This window comes from Rana temporaria, chromosome 1, assembly GCF_905171775.1.
Source record: "Rana temporaria chromosome 1, aRanTem1.1, whole genome shotgun sequence".
Classification (NCBI taxonomy): domain Eukaryota; kingdom Metazoa; phylum Chordata; class Amphibia; order Anura; family Ranidae; genus Rana; species Rana temporaria.
In genome coordinates this window covers 78,349,763-78,371,518 of record NC_053489.1, presented here as the reverse complement: position 1 = coordinate 78,371,518, position 21,756 = coordinate 78,349,763, and the positions used below count along the sequence as shown (strand labels likewise).

General features: G+C 47.9%; 1 protein-coding gene across 2 annotated transcripts in view; it reads right to left on the bottom strand.

Moving 5' to 3' along the window:
• The window catches only part of DDX4 (DEAD-box helicase 4), a 267,888-nt gene that overhangs the window by 23,842 nt on the left and 222,290 nt on the right, over positions 1-21,756 (bottom strand). For both annotated transcript variants that reach the window (XM_040339469.1, XM_040339474.1), the window contains one exon: positions 15,345-15,511. In XM_040339469.1, coding sequence (XP_040195403.1) covers positions 15,345-15,511 — 167 coding nt within the window. The remainder of the gene's footprint in view (positions 1-15,344; positions 15,512-21,756) is intronic.

Here is a 21,756-nt window from a genome sequence, read left to right as displayed (position 1 = left end):
TGAGAGGATGATCAAGGAAACACAGGCCTACCTTCAGGGTGGGACCACAGCTTGTAGAACCTTTCGACCAAAGGCTAAGTCTTGCTGTGACAACATTTCCACACGATAGTGCTTCAGGAATGTATGATGGCTGGACCAGGTGGCCGCGCTGCGGATTTGTTCCCAGGAGGCCCCTGCTTTCTCAGCCCAGGAAGTTGCTAAGGATCTAGTAGAATGAGCCTTGATATTAGTAGGGGCTGCCACTCCCGTGCATACATAAGCCCCTGCTATAGCTTCTCTTATCCACCTGGAGACTGGGGCTTTTGATGCCTGCAGTCCCTTCCTGGGCCCAGCATGTAGAACTAATAGATGATTAGACCTCCTAAAGCTCTATGTTTTCTCCAGATAAGTGAGAAGACACCTTCTAACGTCTAGACAGTGAAACTTTCTTTTTTCGTTCTTGGGTTCAGAACAAAAGGACGGCAATATTATGTCTTGCGTCCTATGAAATAAGGATGCCACTTTTGGTAGGTACAGGGGGTCTGCTCTAAGAGTGATCCTATCTGCCTGTACCCTCAGGAAGGGTTCTTTCATGGACAGCGCCTGCAAGTCCCCTATCCTCCTGGCCGAAGTAATGGCTAACAAAAAGGTCAACCTTAGGGTTAGAAATTTAAGTGAAACCTCTTCAATGGGTTCAAATGGGTGAATAGAGAACGCCTCTAACACCCTTGTTAAGTCCCAAGGCGGACAACTAAATTTTTGGACTGGAGAGACTCTCTCTTGCTAACAAAAAACGTTTAATGAGGTCCTCTTTAGCCAATCTTCGATCGAGATAGACTGAGAGGGCCGCTACCTGGCACCCGCAGGGTACTAACTTTCAACCCCAGGTCTACCCCCTCCTGGAGGAAGTCCAGGATAACTGGGATAGAAGTTGAAGTGACCTGTCTATCCTTAACCCAGGAATAGAAGGTCTTCCAAATTTTTGAATACATTTTCCTAGTTACTGGTTTTCTGCTCAGGAGAAGCGTACTAATGACCTTCTCTGAGCAGCCTTTACGTTTCAAGATCTGGCGCTCACTAACCAACCTGCCAGCTGAAAGAATTCCGGCTTTGGATGAAGTACTGGGCCCTGCCTGAGGAGATCTGCCCTGTACGGAAGTTTTTGCGGTTCTACCACCGCCATGGATCTTAGGTTTGCAAACCAAGTTCTTCTTGGCTACCATGAGGCTAAAAGAAGACTTTTGCCGGGAGACCTGCTGAGCTTCTGCAGGAACCGCGGAATAAGCGTCACAGGTGGGAAGGCGTAAGCCAGCCCGAAGTGCCAGGTCTGGGATAGCGCATCCAGACCCTCCGACTGAAGTTCCTGGATAATCGAGAAATACCTCTTTACCTTCCTGTTTTGCCGGTTGGCAAATAAGTCTATTTCTGGATTTCCGAAGCACTGTACCAGGGTTAGAAATACCTCCTGCCTCAGCCGCTGACGGCTGAGGAAGTCTGCTTCTATATTGCCTGTCCCTTTTATGTGTATGGCCGAGATGGAGAGGACTCTCCCTTCTGCCCACTCCAAGATTTCCTTGGATAATTCTAGTAGAGGGCTGGACCTGGTCCCTCCCTGATGACTCAAGTATGCTACCGTGGTAGCATTGTCGGAGCATACTTTGACTTCTCTGCCCTTGATATCTTCCTGGAAGGCTATTAAGGCTTCCCCCACCGCTCTGAGCTCCCTGTAATTGGATGACCTGCGAGCTAGTGAGCTGTCCCATTGACACTGTGCTTTCTTCTTTTCTAGGTGGGCACCCCACCCCCAAGAGCTGGCATCCGTGGTAATCTTTACTGGATTCCACTGAGCCCATGGTCGCCCTTCTTTCAGATTTTGGTGACAAGTCCACCATTCCAGGGAAACCAGGACCTGGGGGGTGATAAGAATTTTTTGGTCCAAGGACTCTTTGGTCAAGAGGACAGGAAGAAGAAATGAAGTGTCCTGGCATGAAGTTATGCCCAGATTACTGCTGGTATGCTTGCAGACATGAGACCTAAAACTCTCAGAACATCCCTTCTGGAGAGCCAAGGATTTTTTATTAGGTCCCCTGCTGCTGAGGCTAGTTTTGCCACTTTGTCCTCTGGCAAAAAGAGCCTCTACTGTCTGGTGTCCACTATGTATCCCAGAAAGGCCTTGACCTGTTCTGGTTGGGAGGAGGATTTTTCTGTGTTTATTATCCACCCTAGACTCTTCAGGACTGACACTACTTTGTTGGCATCCTTAGTGACCTGGATGGCAGACTGACCTGAGATCAGCAGATCGTCCAGATAGGGTATAAGAGATATACCCTGAAGGTGCAGAAAGGCCACTGCTTCCGCTAGGATTTTTGTAAATATCCTTGGGCTGGAAGTTAGCCCGAACGGGAGCGCCCTGAACTGCCAATGGAGGGTTTCCCCTTCCATCACTATAGCAAACCTTAGGAAAGCTTGATGATCTATGTGAATCGGCACATGAAGGTAGGCATCTTTGAGATCTAGAGTTACCAAGAAAGCCCCCTTCATGAGGTTTTTCCTTACCGAATAGATACTTTCCATAGTAAACTTTTTGTACGTCAGAAACTTGTTCAGGTTTCTTAAGTTTACTATTAGGCGGTATTTTCCAGATGGTTTGCGGACTACGAATACATGGGAGTAAAATCCCTGGTACTGTTGATTTTTTGGTACTGGTACTATCACTAGCTGTTCGGCTAGCTCCTGTATCCCTTCCAAAAGGGCAGAACTTTTTAGGGTCTCCCTGGGAAGATGTGTGAGGGTGATCATAGAGGGGGGTGTTGCCATGAATTCTAGACGGAAGCCTTCTTGAATAATTTGGCAAATGTAAGGGCTGTTCGAGATCTTTACCCACTGAGGTAATAACTGGGACAGCCGACCCCCTACTCTGATCTGGGCGTCACTTAGACTGTCGCTGGCTTTAGGAGAAGGGAAAAGCAAGTTGTTCTTTTTATTCCCTTTCCCAAAGTTCCAACGCCTGAAGGGTTCCTTTTTGTTTTTCTGTTTAGCTTGCCCATGGGGGCACTCGAAAAAACTTTCTGAAACCTTTTTTTTAGGCTTAACCGGGAATTTTTTGCCTTTTTCTGATGATCTCGCCAGGACATCATCAAGGTCTTTTCCAAACAGAAGGGAACCCTGAAAGAGAATGCCACACAGTTTACCTTTTGATGTCGCATCCCCCTCCCAGGCCTTGATCCAGATAGCTTTCCTAGCTGAGTTAACCAAGGCTGCTGTTTTAGCTGAAGCTTTTGCAGATTCAATTGCTGCTCCGCTAGGTAGGCAATAGCCTTCCTGATGACTGTTAGGGACTCTACTACCTCCTCAGTGTCCGAGTTCTGAGCCAGATGCTCGGAGAGTGTTTCCACCCAGATATCAGTGTTCCTGGCTACACATGTCGCTGCCAAGGCTGGGCCTAGGGCTGCTGCATTAGCTTCCCAAGCCTTCCTAAGGAGAGATTCTGCTTTGCGGTCCATCAAGTTTTTGATACCACCTGCATCCTCAAAGCAGAGATCAGACAATTTTGTGACTTGTAATAAAGCTGCATCAAGTCTAGGAAGCTTAAAAAATACTTCCTCGTCCTCCTGGGAAAAGGGAAACCTTCTTTTCCAGGTCTTTTGTTTGACAATTCTCCTTTCAGGATCTCTCCATTCCTGTAGGACTAATTCCTTAAGGGACTGGTGTAGAGGGAATACCCTAGACTTGGTGTCACCTAAACCCCTATAGACTTTATCCTGTACCGAGCTAGGCTTAGGGGTCTCAGAATTTCCTCTGTGGCATAAATGGCCTGGAGGAGACTCTCAAGGTCTTTTACAGCAAAGAGGTGTTTAAGACGCAAGTCTTCCTGAGACTGACTAGCTGAGTCTCCATCTGCCTCCCCTGAGCTGTGTCTCCATCTGCCTCCCCTGAGCTGTGTCTAGACCTGGTCAGACTCACTATGTCACTTTCTTCATCCTCTGCCCGACCCCGGGGGGGTACCGGCGTGGATGTGAAGAAGGCACTAGGACCCTTAGTGAATAAACTATCTTGGGAAGAAGTGCCCTCCCTGGGGGTAGGTTCCTCTATCAGTTTGTACTGACTGCCCGGCTGCCTCTCGGAAAGCTTTAACTGTTGCTAGCATTTTTGATTGCATAGATGCAAGAAAACTCTTCATCATTGTTGCAGCCTCCTTTCCTGCCAAATTATTAATACATTTGTAGCAGAGGGGTTTAGTATAGGATTTTGGGAGTTTCTCCCTACAATTCCCACATTTCTTAGAGGAACTGTGCCCTGTAGCGTCAGGAGACTGACTAGAGGCGTCCTGGGCTCCGCTGGGGGATTCTGAAAAGACATGGAAGATGCACACCATTACATTGTCTTCCCCCTAAGACTGCTGGTTTGTACTGGGGAGGAAGGAAGCAAGCAAGAGGGGGGTCAGATCCTGCTCTGACCGTTCCCTGGAAGTAGGGACTCTCGCTGCTAACTTCCTCCCTTTCCAGGGGGATAAGTACTCACCGATCCCCGACCTGGATCTGCCAGCAGTTGCATCCGTCTTCCCATCCTCTTCCATGATGGGGGTTGACTGGGCCTTGGCTGCCGGAACCTCCGAACAGGCTTAACTTAAGCCGACCCACCGCCGCCAACGCTGCCCAGGAGCTTCCGGGTTGCGCTACCGGGAACCGCTCCTTCCTGTGACGTGGTTCCCCTCTCAGAACGAGGCTTGGAGCGTGGCGTTCTCCCGGGCGATTTGAAATGGCGGCGGTCTCGAGCAATCAGCGATGGCTTGCCTCCCCGCAGCACAGAGCGCTGATGCTCTCCTGGGGCGACCTGTGAGTGGGACCCGAAGGCCTACAGGTTAGTTCAGCCCTCCCCGGCCTCCCTAGACCTGTCTCACAGGGGTACCTTCGACCCTCCCCGGTCTCTAGGTTTAGAAAAAAAAAAAAAAAAAAACATGTCGTGTTGGAGAAACACAATCAATACTGGGGAACAAGGGGATGGGTGGGGCCTTTTAATCGGTCATGTGATTGTGTTTCCTGCAGGGAGGAGCCATCATCTCTTAGGTGCCGTCCTGGAAGGTGATGGGAGAAAGATTTTTTTTGCCACTGTTAGAGCTGGACTGGAAATCCAGCAAGACAAGGACGTTCTTTCATGGCTGGATAGGAACATGGGTAAGTCTGTTTTTTCCAAGCTAACAATGTTTTGCTGGAGAGTTCTTGAGTGGAATTCGGAGAGAGGTAATACCTTGAAGGAAGAAACCCATTAGAACAAGAACTCTAGCGGTAGATTTCAACGTGGTTCTTCTTTGGGATCAATCTTGAACATGAGCTCTTAAAGAATATTTTCTGGATCAAAAATGTCCTCTTAAGATGTATCCAGAATTAGACCCAACGATATACTGGGTGCAGGGAAGGCTGGAGAGGAGATTTGTTGAAATTGAACACAGCCAAAGGCGCAGCTGAATTGTCTTTTGGACATTTATATTGAGTTACAAGGGAGATGATGAATCCTTCAGGAGGAGGTTGCCTAGACAGCCAGTCACCTGCATGTTCAGAGAACGGTAAGCAAGGTGCTAAGACCTTTGCAAACAAATTCAAATCAAAAATACAATTATCTTACAAAGCCAACCACAATTTAACCCCAAGCTACATTACTAGCCTAGTCTCAAAATATCATCATGTAATCGTTCTCTTCGTTCCTCTCAAGACCTCCTGCTCTCTAGCTCCCTTGTCACTTCCTTCCATGCTCGCCTCCAGGACTTTTCCAGAGCCTCTCCAATCCTATCAAACTCCTTAACTCAATCTGTCCAATTATCTCCAACTCAATAGCTTTTAGGCTATGCTTGAAAACACTCCTCTCCAGAGAAGCCTATGCTACCCACACCCAACAAATGTATTTTCATTTTCTCCATCAGCTCATCCCCACAGATATTTTTTGTTTCACTTGACCCTCCCTTCTAAATTGTAAGCTCGAACGAGCAGGGTGCTCTCGAATCCTCCTGTATTGAATTGTACTGTATTGTAACGGTACGGTCTGCCCTCATGTTGTAAAGCGATGTGCAAACTGTTGGCGCTATATAAATCCTATATACAGAAGAAAGAAGAGGCGGCGGTACAATTTTGAACTATATTCTGTACCCCTTTGAAACCACCGATTGGACCCACACTTTTGGGATGTCTGTGATCCAGAGACAAGCAAATTGTAACAGATAATACAAGGGATGCATGGTCACTGAACTGAGGGTAAGTGTTTCACAAGCCTTCAGGAGATCAAATGTGCAACTGCTGTTTGGAATTGGCTTCCTTTTGCATAATCTCAGCTTTAGCAAATATTGAGGGTATTTACCTGCGAAATACTCGTGAAGTAGACAGTCCTGAACTAACCATCGTGGCAAAATAATGCACTCAACTTATAAGGGCTCCAGGTGAACAGGGTGTTACAGTATGTGACCAGTGGTGTGATTCAAAACCTGGTCATCAACAAGATACGGAGCTCTGAATGGTTGAATTTTAGCACAAAGTTTGCACTGTGAAGGTAAAAAAAAAAAAAAAGGATTTTTGGACTTACCGAAAAATCCTTTTCTCTGAGTTCATGGACAGACAGCATCTTATTCTTGAAATTAGCGCATTAGCCTTCTATCAGGAGAGGACTAGGCAGAAAAGCATGTTAAGTGTTAAACATATATCAAAACTGTACAGTACCGCCCCCAGGGCGGTCCCACTAGGTACAACCTCTCTCCCTGCATCATGCAGCTTAGTTCGTCAAAAAGCAGTACAAACGTATATATAAAAAGGGATGGGTGCTGTGTCCGTCCATGAACTCAGAGAAAAGGATTTTACGGTGAGTACAAAAATCCAATTTTCTCTTTCGATCATGGACAGACACAGCATCTTATTCTTGACATTACGGACGACCCCGAGCAGTGTCAAAAACGGGGGGTGGGAACCGCAATTAAACCAATATCACCCCAAACAAGAAGAGCTCCATAACTGAGGCGTTGCAACCTTAAACAGCCGCCTCTAAACCTTTACGGCCGAAGCAGGCATCCGCAGACGCATGCCGGTCAACCTAGTAAAACTAAGTGAAAGTGTGATCGGATGACCAGGACGCCGCCTTACACACCTGCGAGACCGATGCTTGATGTTGGAAAACCCAGGATGCATTTATTGCCCTGGTCGAATGCACGCGACAGGAAAGGGAGGTGCCCGCCCCTAAGGGCATAACATGATTACAATCTGTCTGATCCACGAGACCCCCAGGCCTTGCTGACACAGTGAGTCTGACCTCCGAAAATGGAGTCGTAGCAGACCGATACACCCACAGAGCTTGTACCAAGCCCAAGGAAAGCAAGCAACCTCTTGGAATGCAATGGCCGAGGACACAAGGACGAAGCACAATGTCCACATTTTAATAAAAGGGCCAAAACAAACCTCAGGTAGAGACAAGGCTGTGGACGCAGCACCGCCTCACCCTTTAAGTGTGTGAGAAACTTGTAAAGCGCAACACATGCGAACTGAATCGCCTCTGGGCGCTGTTTCCATTCCATGGGTAAGGAAGCCCCCTTGACCTCAGAAGAGATGGGTTTTAATCTTTCTCCTGAAGGCCAAGTGGTCCGACTTTAGTCGGATGGTGGTTGGTAGAGCATTCCACAGCCGAGGTCCCTGGACTGCAAATCTTCGATCTCCTATTGACTTGTATTTGGAGTAGGTTTAGATTTGTGGATCGCAGAATGCGATTGGGGTTATGGGCTTTTATTTTTTTCGCATAGATAGTTCGGCAGAGAGCCTTGAAAGTGATTCTGTCTTTTACTGGCAACCAATGAAGGGATCTCAGCGAAGGTGAGATTGATTCCCATGTTTTTTTGCCAGTCACTAATCAAGCGGCCATATTTTGAATGACTTGCAGACGTGTGATTTGGTATTTGGGGAGTCCTAGATAGGGCGCATTTGCGTAGTAAAGTCTGGAATTGATGATTGTTCCCACCACGACTGCAATGTCCTCTTTCGGGATAAAGGGGGTGAGACGGCGTAGTAGATGATGGGATCCGCTGACTACAGACCCTATTTGTGCATCCATTGTCATGTAGGTGTCAAAAATGACTCAGACTTTTGACTTTGGTGCTAGGGGTGATAGTTTTACCCAGAATGGGCGGGGGGGTCCAAGTTGACGCGGGGTGCCTTTTCCGGTTTGCGTGAAACAGGAGAAGTTCTGTTTTTGAACCATTGAGTTTAAGATAACTGGATGTCATCCAGCTATCTATTAGAGTAAGGCATTTCTCTAGTCCAAGAGAATCATCCGATTTGTTGCAGATCCGGAAATACAGTTGAGTGTCGTCTGCATAGGAGTGGTAGAGTAACTTCTGGTTACTGATGATTTCAAGAGGGGGCAGAGATAGATATTGAACAATACGGGCGACAAGGGAGATCCCTGAGGGACTCCGCATAATACCGTACATTTTTCAGAAGTGAAAGGTCCCAGTTTCACCGTTTGTGATCGGTTTTCCAAGAATGAGGAGAACCAGGGAAAATCACCTTCCGCGACTCCGGCCACTTCAGCTAGCCTGGCTAGTAGTAGTCCGTGGTCTACAGTGTCAAAAGCCGCGCTGAGGTCCAGCAGGATTAGAAGACCAGATTCTCCATCTGCGGCCTCTAGAGCGTCATCCCATATTTTAAGCAGCGCCGTTTCTGTTCCGTGACCAGGACGGAAGCCTGATTGAAACGGGTCGAGTAATTTATGGGTGTCTAAATGCAGTTGCAGCTGTTATACAACTTCTTTCTCCATTACCGTTATGGGCCTCCGGTTGTTTGGGTCTTTGGGGTCAAGGGTTTTTTTTTTTTAGGATTGGTTTTATTGTACCTTGTTTCAGCAAGGTGGGCACCGTGCCCTCCTTGAATGATTGGTTTATGAGCTGCGTGATAGCTGGTGCCAATATGTCGGCACTTTATTTCAGCAGTTTAGTGGGAATGATGTCATTGGGTGCTGTGACGCAGAGTCCCGATTATGTTTTTAGTGGAATTGATGGTAATGGGTTTTAGAGTGAATTTTGGTGGTTGAGGCGGGTTTGTGTGGGCATTTGGTTTGGGAATTGGGGAAGGGTTAGTGACAATTCCATTTTGCTGAATACTTTCCCGGATTTTTTCAATTTTATTGATGAAATAATCCGATATTTCGTTGCAAAATTCTTGTGAATCAGAATTGGGGGCCTCTAAACAAGCTGGGTTCATAGTCTGCGAAACCAGCTTGAAGAGTTTAAGATAAGTGGGAAGACTTGCAAGACAAGGCCGCCACTCAAAACCCCCTAGTAGAGGCAACATCCACCCGAAAGCTACTTACCAAGAGAGTACCACCAGGGGAATCTTCTCTATATACCTTAAAAAAGGTGGTTTCTGAAAACACCCATGGTACCAGATACAATCCCATAAAGTCAGCAGTGATTGAACCGGAGGGGCCACACGTGGAACCCCTTGGACAACGTACCCACCAGTGAATGAGCCGCCATGGGTCGCGGAAGAAACCAGCCAAGGCCAACGTCTGCCCCTCAATGGAGCAAAAAGCAAGTCATTCAACCACACACGCTGTCAAAAACAGCAGGATCCTAGAAGCCAAATATGTACGTGAATGCCACTCCATCTCCACACCTAGAGATGTAGGCCATTCAAGTGTGACGGTAATTCATCTGAAAGATGACTTCCGTGCCCTCAGCATGGTGGAAGCACTAAACTGACGGGCAACGGTCACTTACTATCCGACTGTTAAAAGCCATGTCGTGAAGGCCAGCGACTGCAAGCAGGATGAAATGCATGACCTTTTATCGCATTGGCAGCCGCCAAAGGAACATCCCGCCACCAGTCGCACTAAATCAGCGTACCAGGGACGCCGGAATAAAACTGGGGCAAGTAGACTACTCAGATTCCCTTGGCCCCTACTCTGAGCAGATGAGGAAGAATATTTTCAGGAGGCAGACAATAGCCAAGACTGTCCCTACAGGACCGCAAAACGCATCTTGACGCATTCTCCCAGAAACCATCGAACCTGGCCACAACCTCAAAACCTTCCAATTGGGTCGAAAAGCCAGGAGATCCTCATCTTCTGTAGAGGAGTCGAAACACATCCAGGTGTAGAGACCATGGCCCAGCAACTGTCGACTCGGAGTCCGCCTGCTAGAGTTCTACGCCCAGACTGTATGCGGGTGATAGAGCCAGCACAACTTTGCCCCGCTCCCGCAGGACGTGAGTGACAGCATGCAGCAGCCGAGCGACTTATTCCCCCTCGATGGGTGACATATGCCAGCGCCGTGGTCCAACTGGATCCTGACCCCGCAACCTCCGTTACCAAGTGGAGGGGCACCGCCTGAACGCCCGAAGGAGCACCCTGATCGGCAGGCGGGGTTCTTCCTGCGTCCAGCGACCCCGTGTCGTCCAAAAAAAAAAAAAGATAACGACTTCCCGGACTGAAAGGCCGAAGACCTCAGAAACCGGATCAGGGATCCCAGACTAGCCAGCTCACCCAGATTTGACAGTCCAGGGACAATGGAGCTGTATCCCATGTCAAAAGGGATCTCCGTTTTGCAACTCGAGAGTGAAAGTAAACAGATGGGACCGCCTCGAAGGTGGCTACCGGACAAAAAATAGGATTTTTGTACTCACCCTAAAAATCCATGTCTCAGTTCATGGACGGACACAACAGAAATTGACAGGGTATTATATCCTTCCTTCCAGGAGAGACTAGGCAGAAAAAAACAGCACTTCAAGTGTTAAAACACTTTTCAGTACAGCTCCTCCCAGGGGGCGTGGTTCCCCCGGGTATAACCCACTCTGACGCAGCAGCTCCAGTTCGCAACAAGCAGTACAAACAAAAAAGGAGGGGTGGGTGCTGTGTCCATCCATGAACTCAGAGAAATGGATTTTACGGTGAGTACAAAAATCCTATTGTCTCTTCCGTTCATGACGGACACAGCAGCATGGACCTTAGGGATGTCCCCAAGAAGTGTCCAATGGAGGAACTCCAACCTTAAACTGCCGCCTGTAAAACCTTGGGGGCCAAAGGAGGCATCCGAAGATGCACTCACATCCACCTTGTAAAATTTTGAGAAGGTGTGGATTGCCTGAAGCACGACCTGTCTGATCCACCTAGAAATGGTGGCCGACGAGACCGCCAGACCTTTCTTAGGACCAGTCACCGACACGAACAGTGAGTCCGACTTCCGAAACGGAGCCGTAGCAGACAACACCTCGTCCAAGGAATGCAACGTGGCCTCCTTCGGGTTTTTCGGCCGAGGACATAAAGATGGTAAAACAATGTCCTCATTAATGTGAAAACCTTTGGAAAGAATGACGGCTGCGGCCGCAGCACCACCTTATCCTTATGGATGACCAAATAGGGAGCCTTGCAGGACAAGGCCGCCAGTTCAGATACCCGTCTGACCGAGGTAATTGCCACCAGGAAAACCACCTTCTGGGACAGAGTCAACAAGGGGATCTTGAAGCACAGAGAAGACTAAATTCAAGTCCCATGGAGGCAGTGGAGGACGCACAGGAGGGGCAACATGCCGAACCCCCTGCACAAACGTAAGCACCAGGGAATGCGCCGCTGAAAGTAAACAGCTAGAGCCGAAATCTGACTCTTAACCGTACTTGAGAGAGCCTGATCCACTCCACCCTGTAGAAACAGCAGAATCCGGGACATCACGTATGTACGGGGGTGCCATTTCATCTCTTCACACAGATGTAGCCATTCCACGTACGATGGCAAATCTTTCGTGAAGTAGACTTCCGTGCTCGTAGCATGGTAGAGATCACCGAGCCCGACAGGCCTCGGTCCTTCAACACCTGGCTCTCAACAGCCACGCCGTTAAAGCCAGCGACTGAAAAGCAGGGTGAAAGATGGGACCCTGCGACAGAAGATCTTCTCTCAGGGGTAGACGCCAAGGGACGTCTGCCACCAGACGCACCAGGTCCGCCGCGGCCAATCCGGGTATCCCTTCGGCTTCCACTCTGCGCAGCAGGCGAGGAAGAAGCTTCAGGAGGGAAGGTGTAGATTAGGCGATAGTGACCCTATGGCGCCACCAACGCGTCCGCCTACGGGTCCTTTGACCTGGCCACGTACCTTGGCACCTTCCAATTGAGACGGGACGCCAGGAGGTCCACGTCTGGAGTGCCCCATTTTTTGGCAGACTCTGAAACACCTCCGGGTGTAGCAACCATTCTCCTTGGTCTAGTGTTTGGCAACTTAGGTAGTCAGCTTGCCAGTTTAGCACCCCCGGAATGTATACGGCGGACAGAGCCGGAACTTACCTTTCGGCCCACCGGAGGATGTGCGCGACTTCCGTTGCTGCAGCCGAGCTCCGTGTGCCTCCCTGATGACGTATGCCACGGCCGTGGCGTTGTCGGACTGGATCCTGACCGTCGGTCCTGCAGACCCAGGGACCACTCGGAGAGACAACTTGATCGCTCAGAGCTCCAGTACATTGATTGGCAGGCGGGACTCCTGAGTCCAGCGCCCCTGGGCACCCCAGACACCCCCCCAGCCGGAGAGGCTGGCATCCGTCGTGACCACTGTCCAATGGCACGGCAGAAAAGACTTCCTGGTCCGAAGTACCGGAGACGTCAGCCACCACACTAGGGAGGACTTGACCAGTCGACTCACCCGAATCTGGTAATCCAGAGACGAAGGGAGCTTGTCCCAACGTGACAGAATCTCTTTCTGTAACACTCGGGTGCAAAAGCGAAACGACGACCACTTCTGGGACGCCAACCACTGCACCGCAGATTGTAGGGTCTGAAGTTTTTCCGTTGGGAGAAAAACTCTCGCCTCCGAGGAATCAAGGACTAACCCCAGGTATTTCAGCCACGGAGACGGTACCAATACAGACTTCTGGACATTCAGTAGCAAGCTGAATTCTCGCAGGGTCTGGCAGATGATAGACACATCCTCTTCTAACTCTGAGCTTGAGGAAGCTCTCCGGAGAAGGTCGTCCAGGTATCCTACGATATCAACCCCTGCTGCCTCAGCAGTGCCAGAATCGGGGGGAGCACCTTGGTGAAGACCCATGGTGCCGAGGCCAGGCCGAACGGGAGGGCCACAAATTGAAAGTGGTCCTCTCAAATCGCAGAAACCTCTGGTGCTTTGCGCATATGGGGGATATGCAGGTATGCGTCCATGATGTCCAAGGACGCCATAAAATCCCCCTGATGGAGTGTCGCCACTACCGAGCGAATTGACTCCATTCTGAATTTTTGCACTTTGACAAAACAATTGAGGGCCTTGAGGTCCAGGATTGAACGGACACCTTCCTTCTTGGGGACTACAAACAGATTTCAGGAGTAAAACCCCTGAAACCGTTCCGTTGAAACTGGCACAATCACTCCCCTGACTAGTAGATCCTGGACAGCCCCTGACAGATCCTTCCGGCGATCCGGAGGAGGTTGTAAGGAAAAAATCTGTTTGGTGGACAAGAGAGAAACGCTATCTTGTACCCCGAGGAAACTACTTCGCAAACCCAACGGTCGGAAAGGAGACCTCCACCAAAACTGCGAATTCACAAAGCCGGCCCCCCACCCGAGACGCAGGGGCAGACCTTCATGCGGAAGCAGGTTTGCCGCATTTGGCGGACGAAAAAACCTCTTGGGGGCAGTAAAGGAGGGCCCTTTCTTACGGCGAGGCTCCTTACCCTTCCCAGATTGTGGGAGCAGCGTGCTCTTACTGCCTGTGGCATCCTTTATGAGGTCATCCAGGGACGCCCCAAAAAGCCGTTCACCCTTAAAGGGTAAATCCATCAAGGCCTTTTTTGAAGACTGGTCCGCAGACTAACACTTCAGCCACACAAGGCGGCGTAGTACCACCGCAGAGGCCCTGGAAAGCAAGGGGAGGGTATCCAGAGCCGACTCACAGACAAACTTTAGGCCTTGCACCAACTGGTTTCAGAAGCAATTCTGTGCCTCCAGCTCCTGCAGCAAGGCTTTTGCCCGTTCGGTAAGTGTCTGACACCAGAGCCCCGGCCAAAACCGGTCTCACCGCCGACCCCACCACTGTGAACATGGAGTGGGCCACAGCCTCAGCTCTCTTATCTGCGGGGTCCTTAAATGCCGGAGCCCCTTCCACGTGGTGGCCTTGTTCAAGCCTGGACTGACGGAGGAGAAACCCACTTTTTTAAAAAGTCTTCCTCAAATCCTCAAAGGGGTAACGGACTGCAAAGTATTTTGGAGCAGCAAAAACTTTCTGCGGCTTATCCCATTCCTTGTACAACAGCTTGTCCAGATATGGAACACAAGGAAACACTTGCGGTGCGGGGTGGCTTGCGGAACCCAAAAAGGACCGGCATATCCGATGCCTCCGCCAAATCCTCAAGTTTTTGAGTATCCCGCAATGATAAAAGCTCCAACAAATGCCTTATCATGCGCTGACCCTGAAGCAGAGTCATCCTCACTGTCCGTGTGGGCTACGCCTGCACCATCCGACATGACAGAACCAGAGCCAGAAGCAGTAGCAGGGACTGGTTCCGTGTCAGAGCCATCCCCAGAAGCGGGTGCCGGGAGGGGGCGCTTTTTACCCCCCTTCTGGCTACTTGTCACTTCAATCCTGGCGATAAACTCCATAATAGACACACAGCAGCCTTTGACCTTAGGGTTATATCCACTTCCTGGAAGGAAGCGGATATAACCCTAAGGTCAAAGGCTGCTGTGTCCGTCCATGAACGGAAGAGAAAGTGAACTTATCCGTTAAACATTCCAAAAGCCTATATGAACGTAAACTTGCGCACCTACACATGAGTCGATTGTGATACACTTTTCATATGGTCGCGCACACCATACAGAAATATTTCTAGCTCCAGACCACCTCTAATGCTAAAATGATTAACCTATAGGGCCTGGCTTTTAAAGTGTTGTCTATGGAAAATATAGGGTACTAAAGTTTGTCGCCATTTTATGGAAGCACACAATTTTAAGGTTTGACATGTTGGGTATCCATTTACTCGGCGCAACCTCGTCATATTTTTGCAAAAAAAAAAAAACTGGGTCATTTATTATGTGTGCCCTAAAATTAACGCTGTTGATTTTTTTACTGAAATGTTTGCGTTTCCTAGACCTATGCATTAAAATTGTGTGGCAAAAAATTGGAACCACCATTTTATTCTCTAGGGTGTCTGCTTTTTAAAAAATATATAAAAATAAGATTGCAAAACGGCTCTGGCAACAGAAGGGTTAGAAGTCGCCTATCAAAGACAAGTAAAGTTTTCTGTAATAGCTGTTAAACTCACAAAGACTTCAGTAATATTACAGTGGTCATAAATGACAAAGATATGCAATAAGAACATGTACTAAAAAGATTTTTTTTTTTTTTTTTTTTTAATACACATGACTTACCTCTGTATGCTTGAGGGAAATGTAGCACTGAACATTAGGGTTTGTCTTTCTTCTTTACTAGTAATTCCTGGACTTCGCAACAAATTTTCAATGTCCTCTCTAAAACCCATGTCCAACATACGGTCAGCTTCATCCAACACAAGGTAGCGCAATTTAGTTAAACCAATCTTTGTGGGGATAGATAAGAGAAAAGATTAATAGCACAGTTAATGTCATTAAACTAAAACCAGGTTTACCACCCTGCAAAATTGTAGGGGCTGTTAAAAGCCATTATATTTCCTGATAGAAAATTGCTCTGTATACAAGAATTTTCTTTTTTACTTACGGTCTAGTCCAGTAGTCCCCAAACTGGACCAGATGTGGCCCTTTGCTTGCCCTTATTCAGCCCTTGGGAGACCATTCTGCCCACTGATGCAAGGCACTATCCCTCCCCACCGACATCCCTGCCAATAACACCAAATGGGGCACAATTCCTCCCACTAATAAGAATGAGGCACTATCCCCTCCCCTGACACCAACCATAAGGCAAACTGCCTCCCGTCTAGATCAACTGTGGTTATAGGGTTGTGTATATGGAGGTTTTCCATTTATTTAAATTTCAATCTATTGTTTAAACTAGATGGACTTATGTATTAAAATACACAAGTCCAACAGGGCACTATTCCTCCCACTAATACCAATGATGGGCCATTATTAACTCCCATTGATGCAAGGGAATTTCTTACTCACTGACCACAGGCCAGCCTCGTCAAAAGTCTGAAGGAAAGTAAACCAGACCTTTGTTAGTAAGTTTGGAGACTCCTGGTAACATTTTGCAAGATACACAGGAGTTCAGAAACAGTCGAGTTATACTTTCTCCTCAGGAGGCCAAGAATCAGAAATTAGACAGAAAATACTGGAAACCTTCCTAACACCATTCAAATTGTGAGGGTCATTCTCTGCAAGGGAATGAGGGGGTAGAATTGTTAGGCACAGTACAGCCATTGCTGATTTCCTGAAGCGCTGACAGGAGAGACACTGGTCCCTTATACAGCAGTAGCTCTTCCCCCCTACTCCATTGTTTAACAGAAGCCATTGTATTTTGCGAATGAGCTCATGTACAGTGCATCCGAAAAGTATTCACAGGGCTTAACTTTTTCCATTGTTATGTTACAGCCTTATTTCAAAATGTAATACATTTCCCACAAAATTCTGCAAATAATACCCAATAATGACAAAGTGAAAAGTTAGTTTGAAATCGTTGCAAATTTATAAAGAAAAGAACAAAAAAATAAAAATCATTTTCTCTGTCGTCCATGGACGGACACAGCCTTCTCAAGCCTTTACAAGTGGGTTAGGTTCATGTTCACAGGAGAGGACTAGGCAGAAACATGTTAAGATATTTAAATACATGTTACTGTAACAGAGTTGAACAGCTCCGCCCAGGGGACGGTCCCTCCGAACATAACCCTCCTCCCTGCAGCATCCAGCCTCAGGTTGTAGCAAGCAGTACAAACCTAAAAAGGAGGGGTGGGAGCTGTGTCCATCCATGGACGACAGATAAAAGGATTTTACGGTGAGTACAAAAAACGCTATTTACTCTTAAAGTCTATATACAGACACAGCCTTCTCAAGTCTTGACAAGTGGGACGTTCCCAAGCAGTGTAAAAAAACGAGGGGTGCGAACAGTATCAGTAAAAACAAACAACTTCACCCCCAGAAATCAGAGCTCAATGGAGGAGGAGCAGCTTTAAACACTTTTTGCCCGCACGGCGGGTATTTACGGCCACATTGTGGCTCTGAATTGCCGGGAGGCCGTCTTTATACGGCCTCCAGGCCACTGGGGGGGCGCGCACGCCCCCTGCGTCAGTCAGGTGCCGATGCGCGTGCCTGGCGGCCGCGATGTCCTCCAAACACCCGCGATTGGCAGTCACGGAGACAGGGACATGGAGCTCTGTGTGTAAACACAGAGCTCCACGTTTTGTCAGGGAGAGGAGACTGATGGTGTGTCCCTTGTACATAGGGACAACCATCGGTCACCCCTCTCCCCCACAGTAAGAATCACTAATTGGAGAATACATTAATCCCTTCCTCGCCCCCTAGTGTTAACCCCTTCCCTGCCAGTCACATTTATACAGTAATCAGTGCATATTAATATCATTGTTCACTGTATAAATGTGAATGGTCCCAAAAATGTGTCAAAAGTGTCAGCCACAATATCGCAGTCCTGACAAAAATCGCAGATCGCCGCCATTACTAGTAAAAAAATAATGTCATCATTTTATCCCCTATTTTGTAGACGCTATAACATTTGTGCAAACCAATCACTATACACTTAGAGATTTTTATTTTTACCAAAAATATGTAGAAGAATACGTATCGGACTAAACAGATTTTTTTTTATTGGATATTATAGCAAAAAGTAAAAAATGGTGTTTATTTTCAAAATTGTCGCTATATTTTTGTTTATAGCGCAAAAAATAAAGACCGCAGAGGTGACCAAATACCACCAAAAGAAAGCTCCATTTGTGGGGGAAACAAAAGGACGCCAATTTTGTTTAGGAGCCACGTCGTACGAGCGCGCAATTGTCATTCAAATCGTGACAGTGCTGAAAGCTGAAATTTAACCTGGGCAGGAAGGGGGTATATGTTCCCAGTAAGCAAGTGGTTAAAAAGTTGAATGGACGACAAAGTTGCTGCCTTACACACTTGTGATAGACGCTTGATGTCAGAAAGCCCAGAAAGCACCAATTACCCTGGTTGAATGTCCCGTGACCGGAAAGGGGGGCGCCCGCCCCTTAAGAGCATAGGCCTGTATGACGGTCTGCCTGATCCACTGAGAAATGGTGTCAGACGAAACTGCCAGGCCCTTTTCTGAAGAACCAAGAGCACCAGATTCAAATCCCATGGGGGAAGAGGTGGTTTAACAAGGGGAGGGGGAAGAGGTGGTTTAACAAGGGGAGGGGGAAGTACATGACGAACCCCCTGCACAAAAAGGTACCCACCAGAGAATGAAAGAACACAACCAAGGCTGAAATATGTCCCTTAACTGCTTAACGACCGCCGCATGTATATATACGTCCACAGAATGGCACGTACAGGCAGATGGGCGTACATGTACGTCCCTGCCTTTCCGCGGGTCTGATCAGGACCCCCCCCCCGCCCCCGGTACATGCGGTGGTCGGTTCTTCCGTGGGAGCAATCCGGGATGAGGGCGCGGCTATTTGTTTCTAGCCGCCGCGATCACGATCGCGGAGCTGAAGAACGGGGAGAGCTGTATGTAAACACTGCTTCCCCGTGCTTCACTGTGGCGGCTGACACAATCGATGATGTCAGACCTACAGCCACACCCCACTACAGTTGTAAACACACACTAGGTGAAACATAACTCCAGCACCCCCTGTGGTTAACTCCCAAACTGCAACTGTCATTTTCACAATAAACAATGCAATTTAAATGCATTTTTTGCTGTGAAAATGATAATGGTCGCAAAAATGTGTCAAAATTGGCCGAAGTGTCCGCCATAATGTCGGTCACGAAAAAAAATAAAATCGCTGATCGCCACCATTAGTAGTAAAAAATAATAAAAATGCAATAAAACTATCCCCTATTTTGTAAACGCTATAAATTTTGCGCAAACCAATCGATAAACACTTATTGCGATTTTTTACCAAAACTAGGTAGAATACGTATCGGCCTAAAATGAGGAAAAAAAATGTTATATATGTTTTTGGGGGATATTTATTATAGCAAAAAGTAAAAAATATTTCATTTTTTTCAAAATTGTCGCTCTATTTCTGTTTATAGCGCAAAAAGTAAGAACGGCAGAGGTAATCAAATACTACCAAAAGAAAGCTCTATTTGTGGGGAAAAAAGGACGCCAATTTTGTTTGGGAGCCACATCGCGCAATTGTCTGTTAAAGCGACGCAGTGCCGAATCGCAAAACCTGGCCTGGGCTTAAGTGGTTAATGGTGCTTAAAGCGGAGTTCCACCCAGGAAAACAACATTTGACCAAAAGTCCTAAAAAAAAAAAAAAAAAAAAAAAAAGTGAATTTTTTTTTTTATATACTCACCCAAAATACCTGTTGCTATGCGGAAGTCCGTAATCTGCCTCTTCGGCACCGCAGTGTTTTTTCTTCTCCTCCTAGTTAATGGGGCGCGCTGCTTTCTGGGAACTGTGTGTGTTCTCAGAGAGCAGCCGCCCATTCACAAGCCGGCACGAGACTCACACAGGCGTATTAGGAAATGGGCAGTGAAGCCGTAAGGCTTCACAGCCTGTTTCCCCTAGTGTGAATGGCGACGCGGGACCTGCATCGATCATGGGATCGGTATTGGGGGACCATCAGCGCGGGCAAGTAGGACAAGGTAAGTGTCCCTATTAAAAGTCAGCAGCTACACCGTTAGTAGCTGCGGACTTTTAAAAAAAAAAAAAATTGCGGATGGAATCCCTCTTTAAGGCAAGTTTCTGATTCACTCCACACTGTAAAAACAGCAGGACCCTGGAAACCAAATACGTCCCGTGGATGCCACCCCATCTCTTCACACAAAGACGTAGGCCTTCCAGGTGCAATGGTAGATCTTCCTTGAAGACTTCTGTGCCCTCAGCATGGTTGAGATGACCGAGCCGGAAAGACCCCGGTCCCTTAAACACATGGCTTTCAATAGCCATGCCGTTAAAACCAGCGACTGTAAAGCAAGATGCAGTATGGGACCTTAAGGCAGAAGGTACTCCCGCATTGGCAGCCGCTACGGTACATCCGCCACCAGGCGCACGAGATCGGCGTACCAAGGACGCCGAGGCCAATCTGGAGCGATTAGAATCATTGGGATCCCCTCGGCCTCCACTCTGCGGAGCAGCCGAGGAAGCAACTTCAATGGGGGAAAGGCATAAATCAGCCGATACTGACCCCACAGGGCTTCCAACACGTCCGACGTGTCTGCCCAAGGATCTCTGGACATGGCCACAAATCTCAACACCTTGCGGTTGAGACGAGAGGCCAGGAGATCCACATCCAGTGTGCCCCCACCTCCTGCAAAGGAGTTGAAACACCTCCAGATGCAATGACCATTCTCCCTGGTCCGGCATCTGGCGACTCAGGTAGTCTGCCTGCCAGTTTTCCACGCCCAGAATGTAGACAGCCGACAGAGCCGGCACGCTTCTTTCCACCCATCTTAGGATGTGAGCGACCTCAGACGCTGCAGCTGAGCTCCGCGTTCCCCCCTGATGTTTGACATACGCCACTGCTGTGGCATTGTCCGACTGAATCCTGATTGGATGACCTTGCAACCTCCTTGACCACGAGGAGAGACATAGCCTGATCGTCCGAAGTTCCAGGACATTGATCAGCAGACGGTATTCTTCTAGAGTCCAGCGACCCTGGGCAGACTGGACCCCACCCCAACCTGTGAAGCTGGAGTGTGTCGAAATCACCGTCCATTGGAAGGGAACAAAACTTCCCGGACGAAAGAACCGGGGATATCAGCCACCAATTCAGAGACCCTGACCAGGTGGCTTACCTGAATCTGACAATCCAGAGACGAAGGAGACCTGTTCCACTTGGACAGTATCTCCTTCTGCAAAACACAAGTGTGGAACTGGGCATACGGTTTCGCCTCGAAGGAGGCTACCATCAAACCCAGGACATGCATGCAAAAAACGAAGAGACGACCATTTGTGGGATGCCAACACCTTCACTGCAGACTGAAGAGTCTGCAATTTCTCCAGGGGTAGAAAGACCTTCGTTTCCGAGGAGTCCAGAATCAACCCTAGGTACTCCAAACGCCAAGTCGGAATCAAGACCGGCTTCTGAGCGTTTAACCACTTAAGACCCGGACCAAAATGCAGCTAAAGGACCTTACCCCTTTTTGCGATTCGGCATTGTGTCGCTTTAACTGACAATTGCGCCCTTTCCCCCCCCCCCCCCAACAAATAGAGCTTTCTTTTGATGGTATTTGATCACCTCTGCGGTTTTTATTTTTTGAGCTATAAACAAAAATAGAGCAACAATTTTGAAAAAACAAAAAATGCAGTATTTTTTACTTTTTGCTATAATAAAAATCCCCCAAAAATATAGAATTTAATTTTTTACTCAAGTTTAGGCCCATACGTATTCTACCTATTTTTGGTAAAAATAAGCGTTTATCGGTTGGTTTGTGCAAAATTTATAGCGTTTACAAAATAGGGGATAGTTTTATTGCATTTTTATAAAAAAAAAAATTACTACTAATGGCAGCGATCAGTGATTTTTTTCGTGACTGCGACATTATGGCGGAAACTTCGGACAATTTTGGCACATTTTTGAGACCATTGTCATTTTCACAGCAAAAAATGCATTTAAATGTGAAAATGGCAGTTGCAGTTTGGGAGTTAACCACAAGGGGGCGCTGATGGGGTTGTGTTCCCTGAAGTGTGTTTACAACTGTGTGACGTCA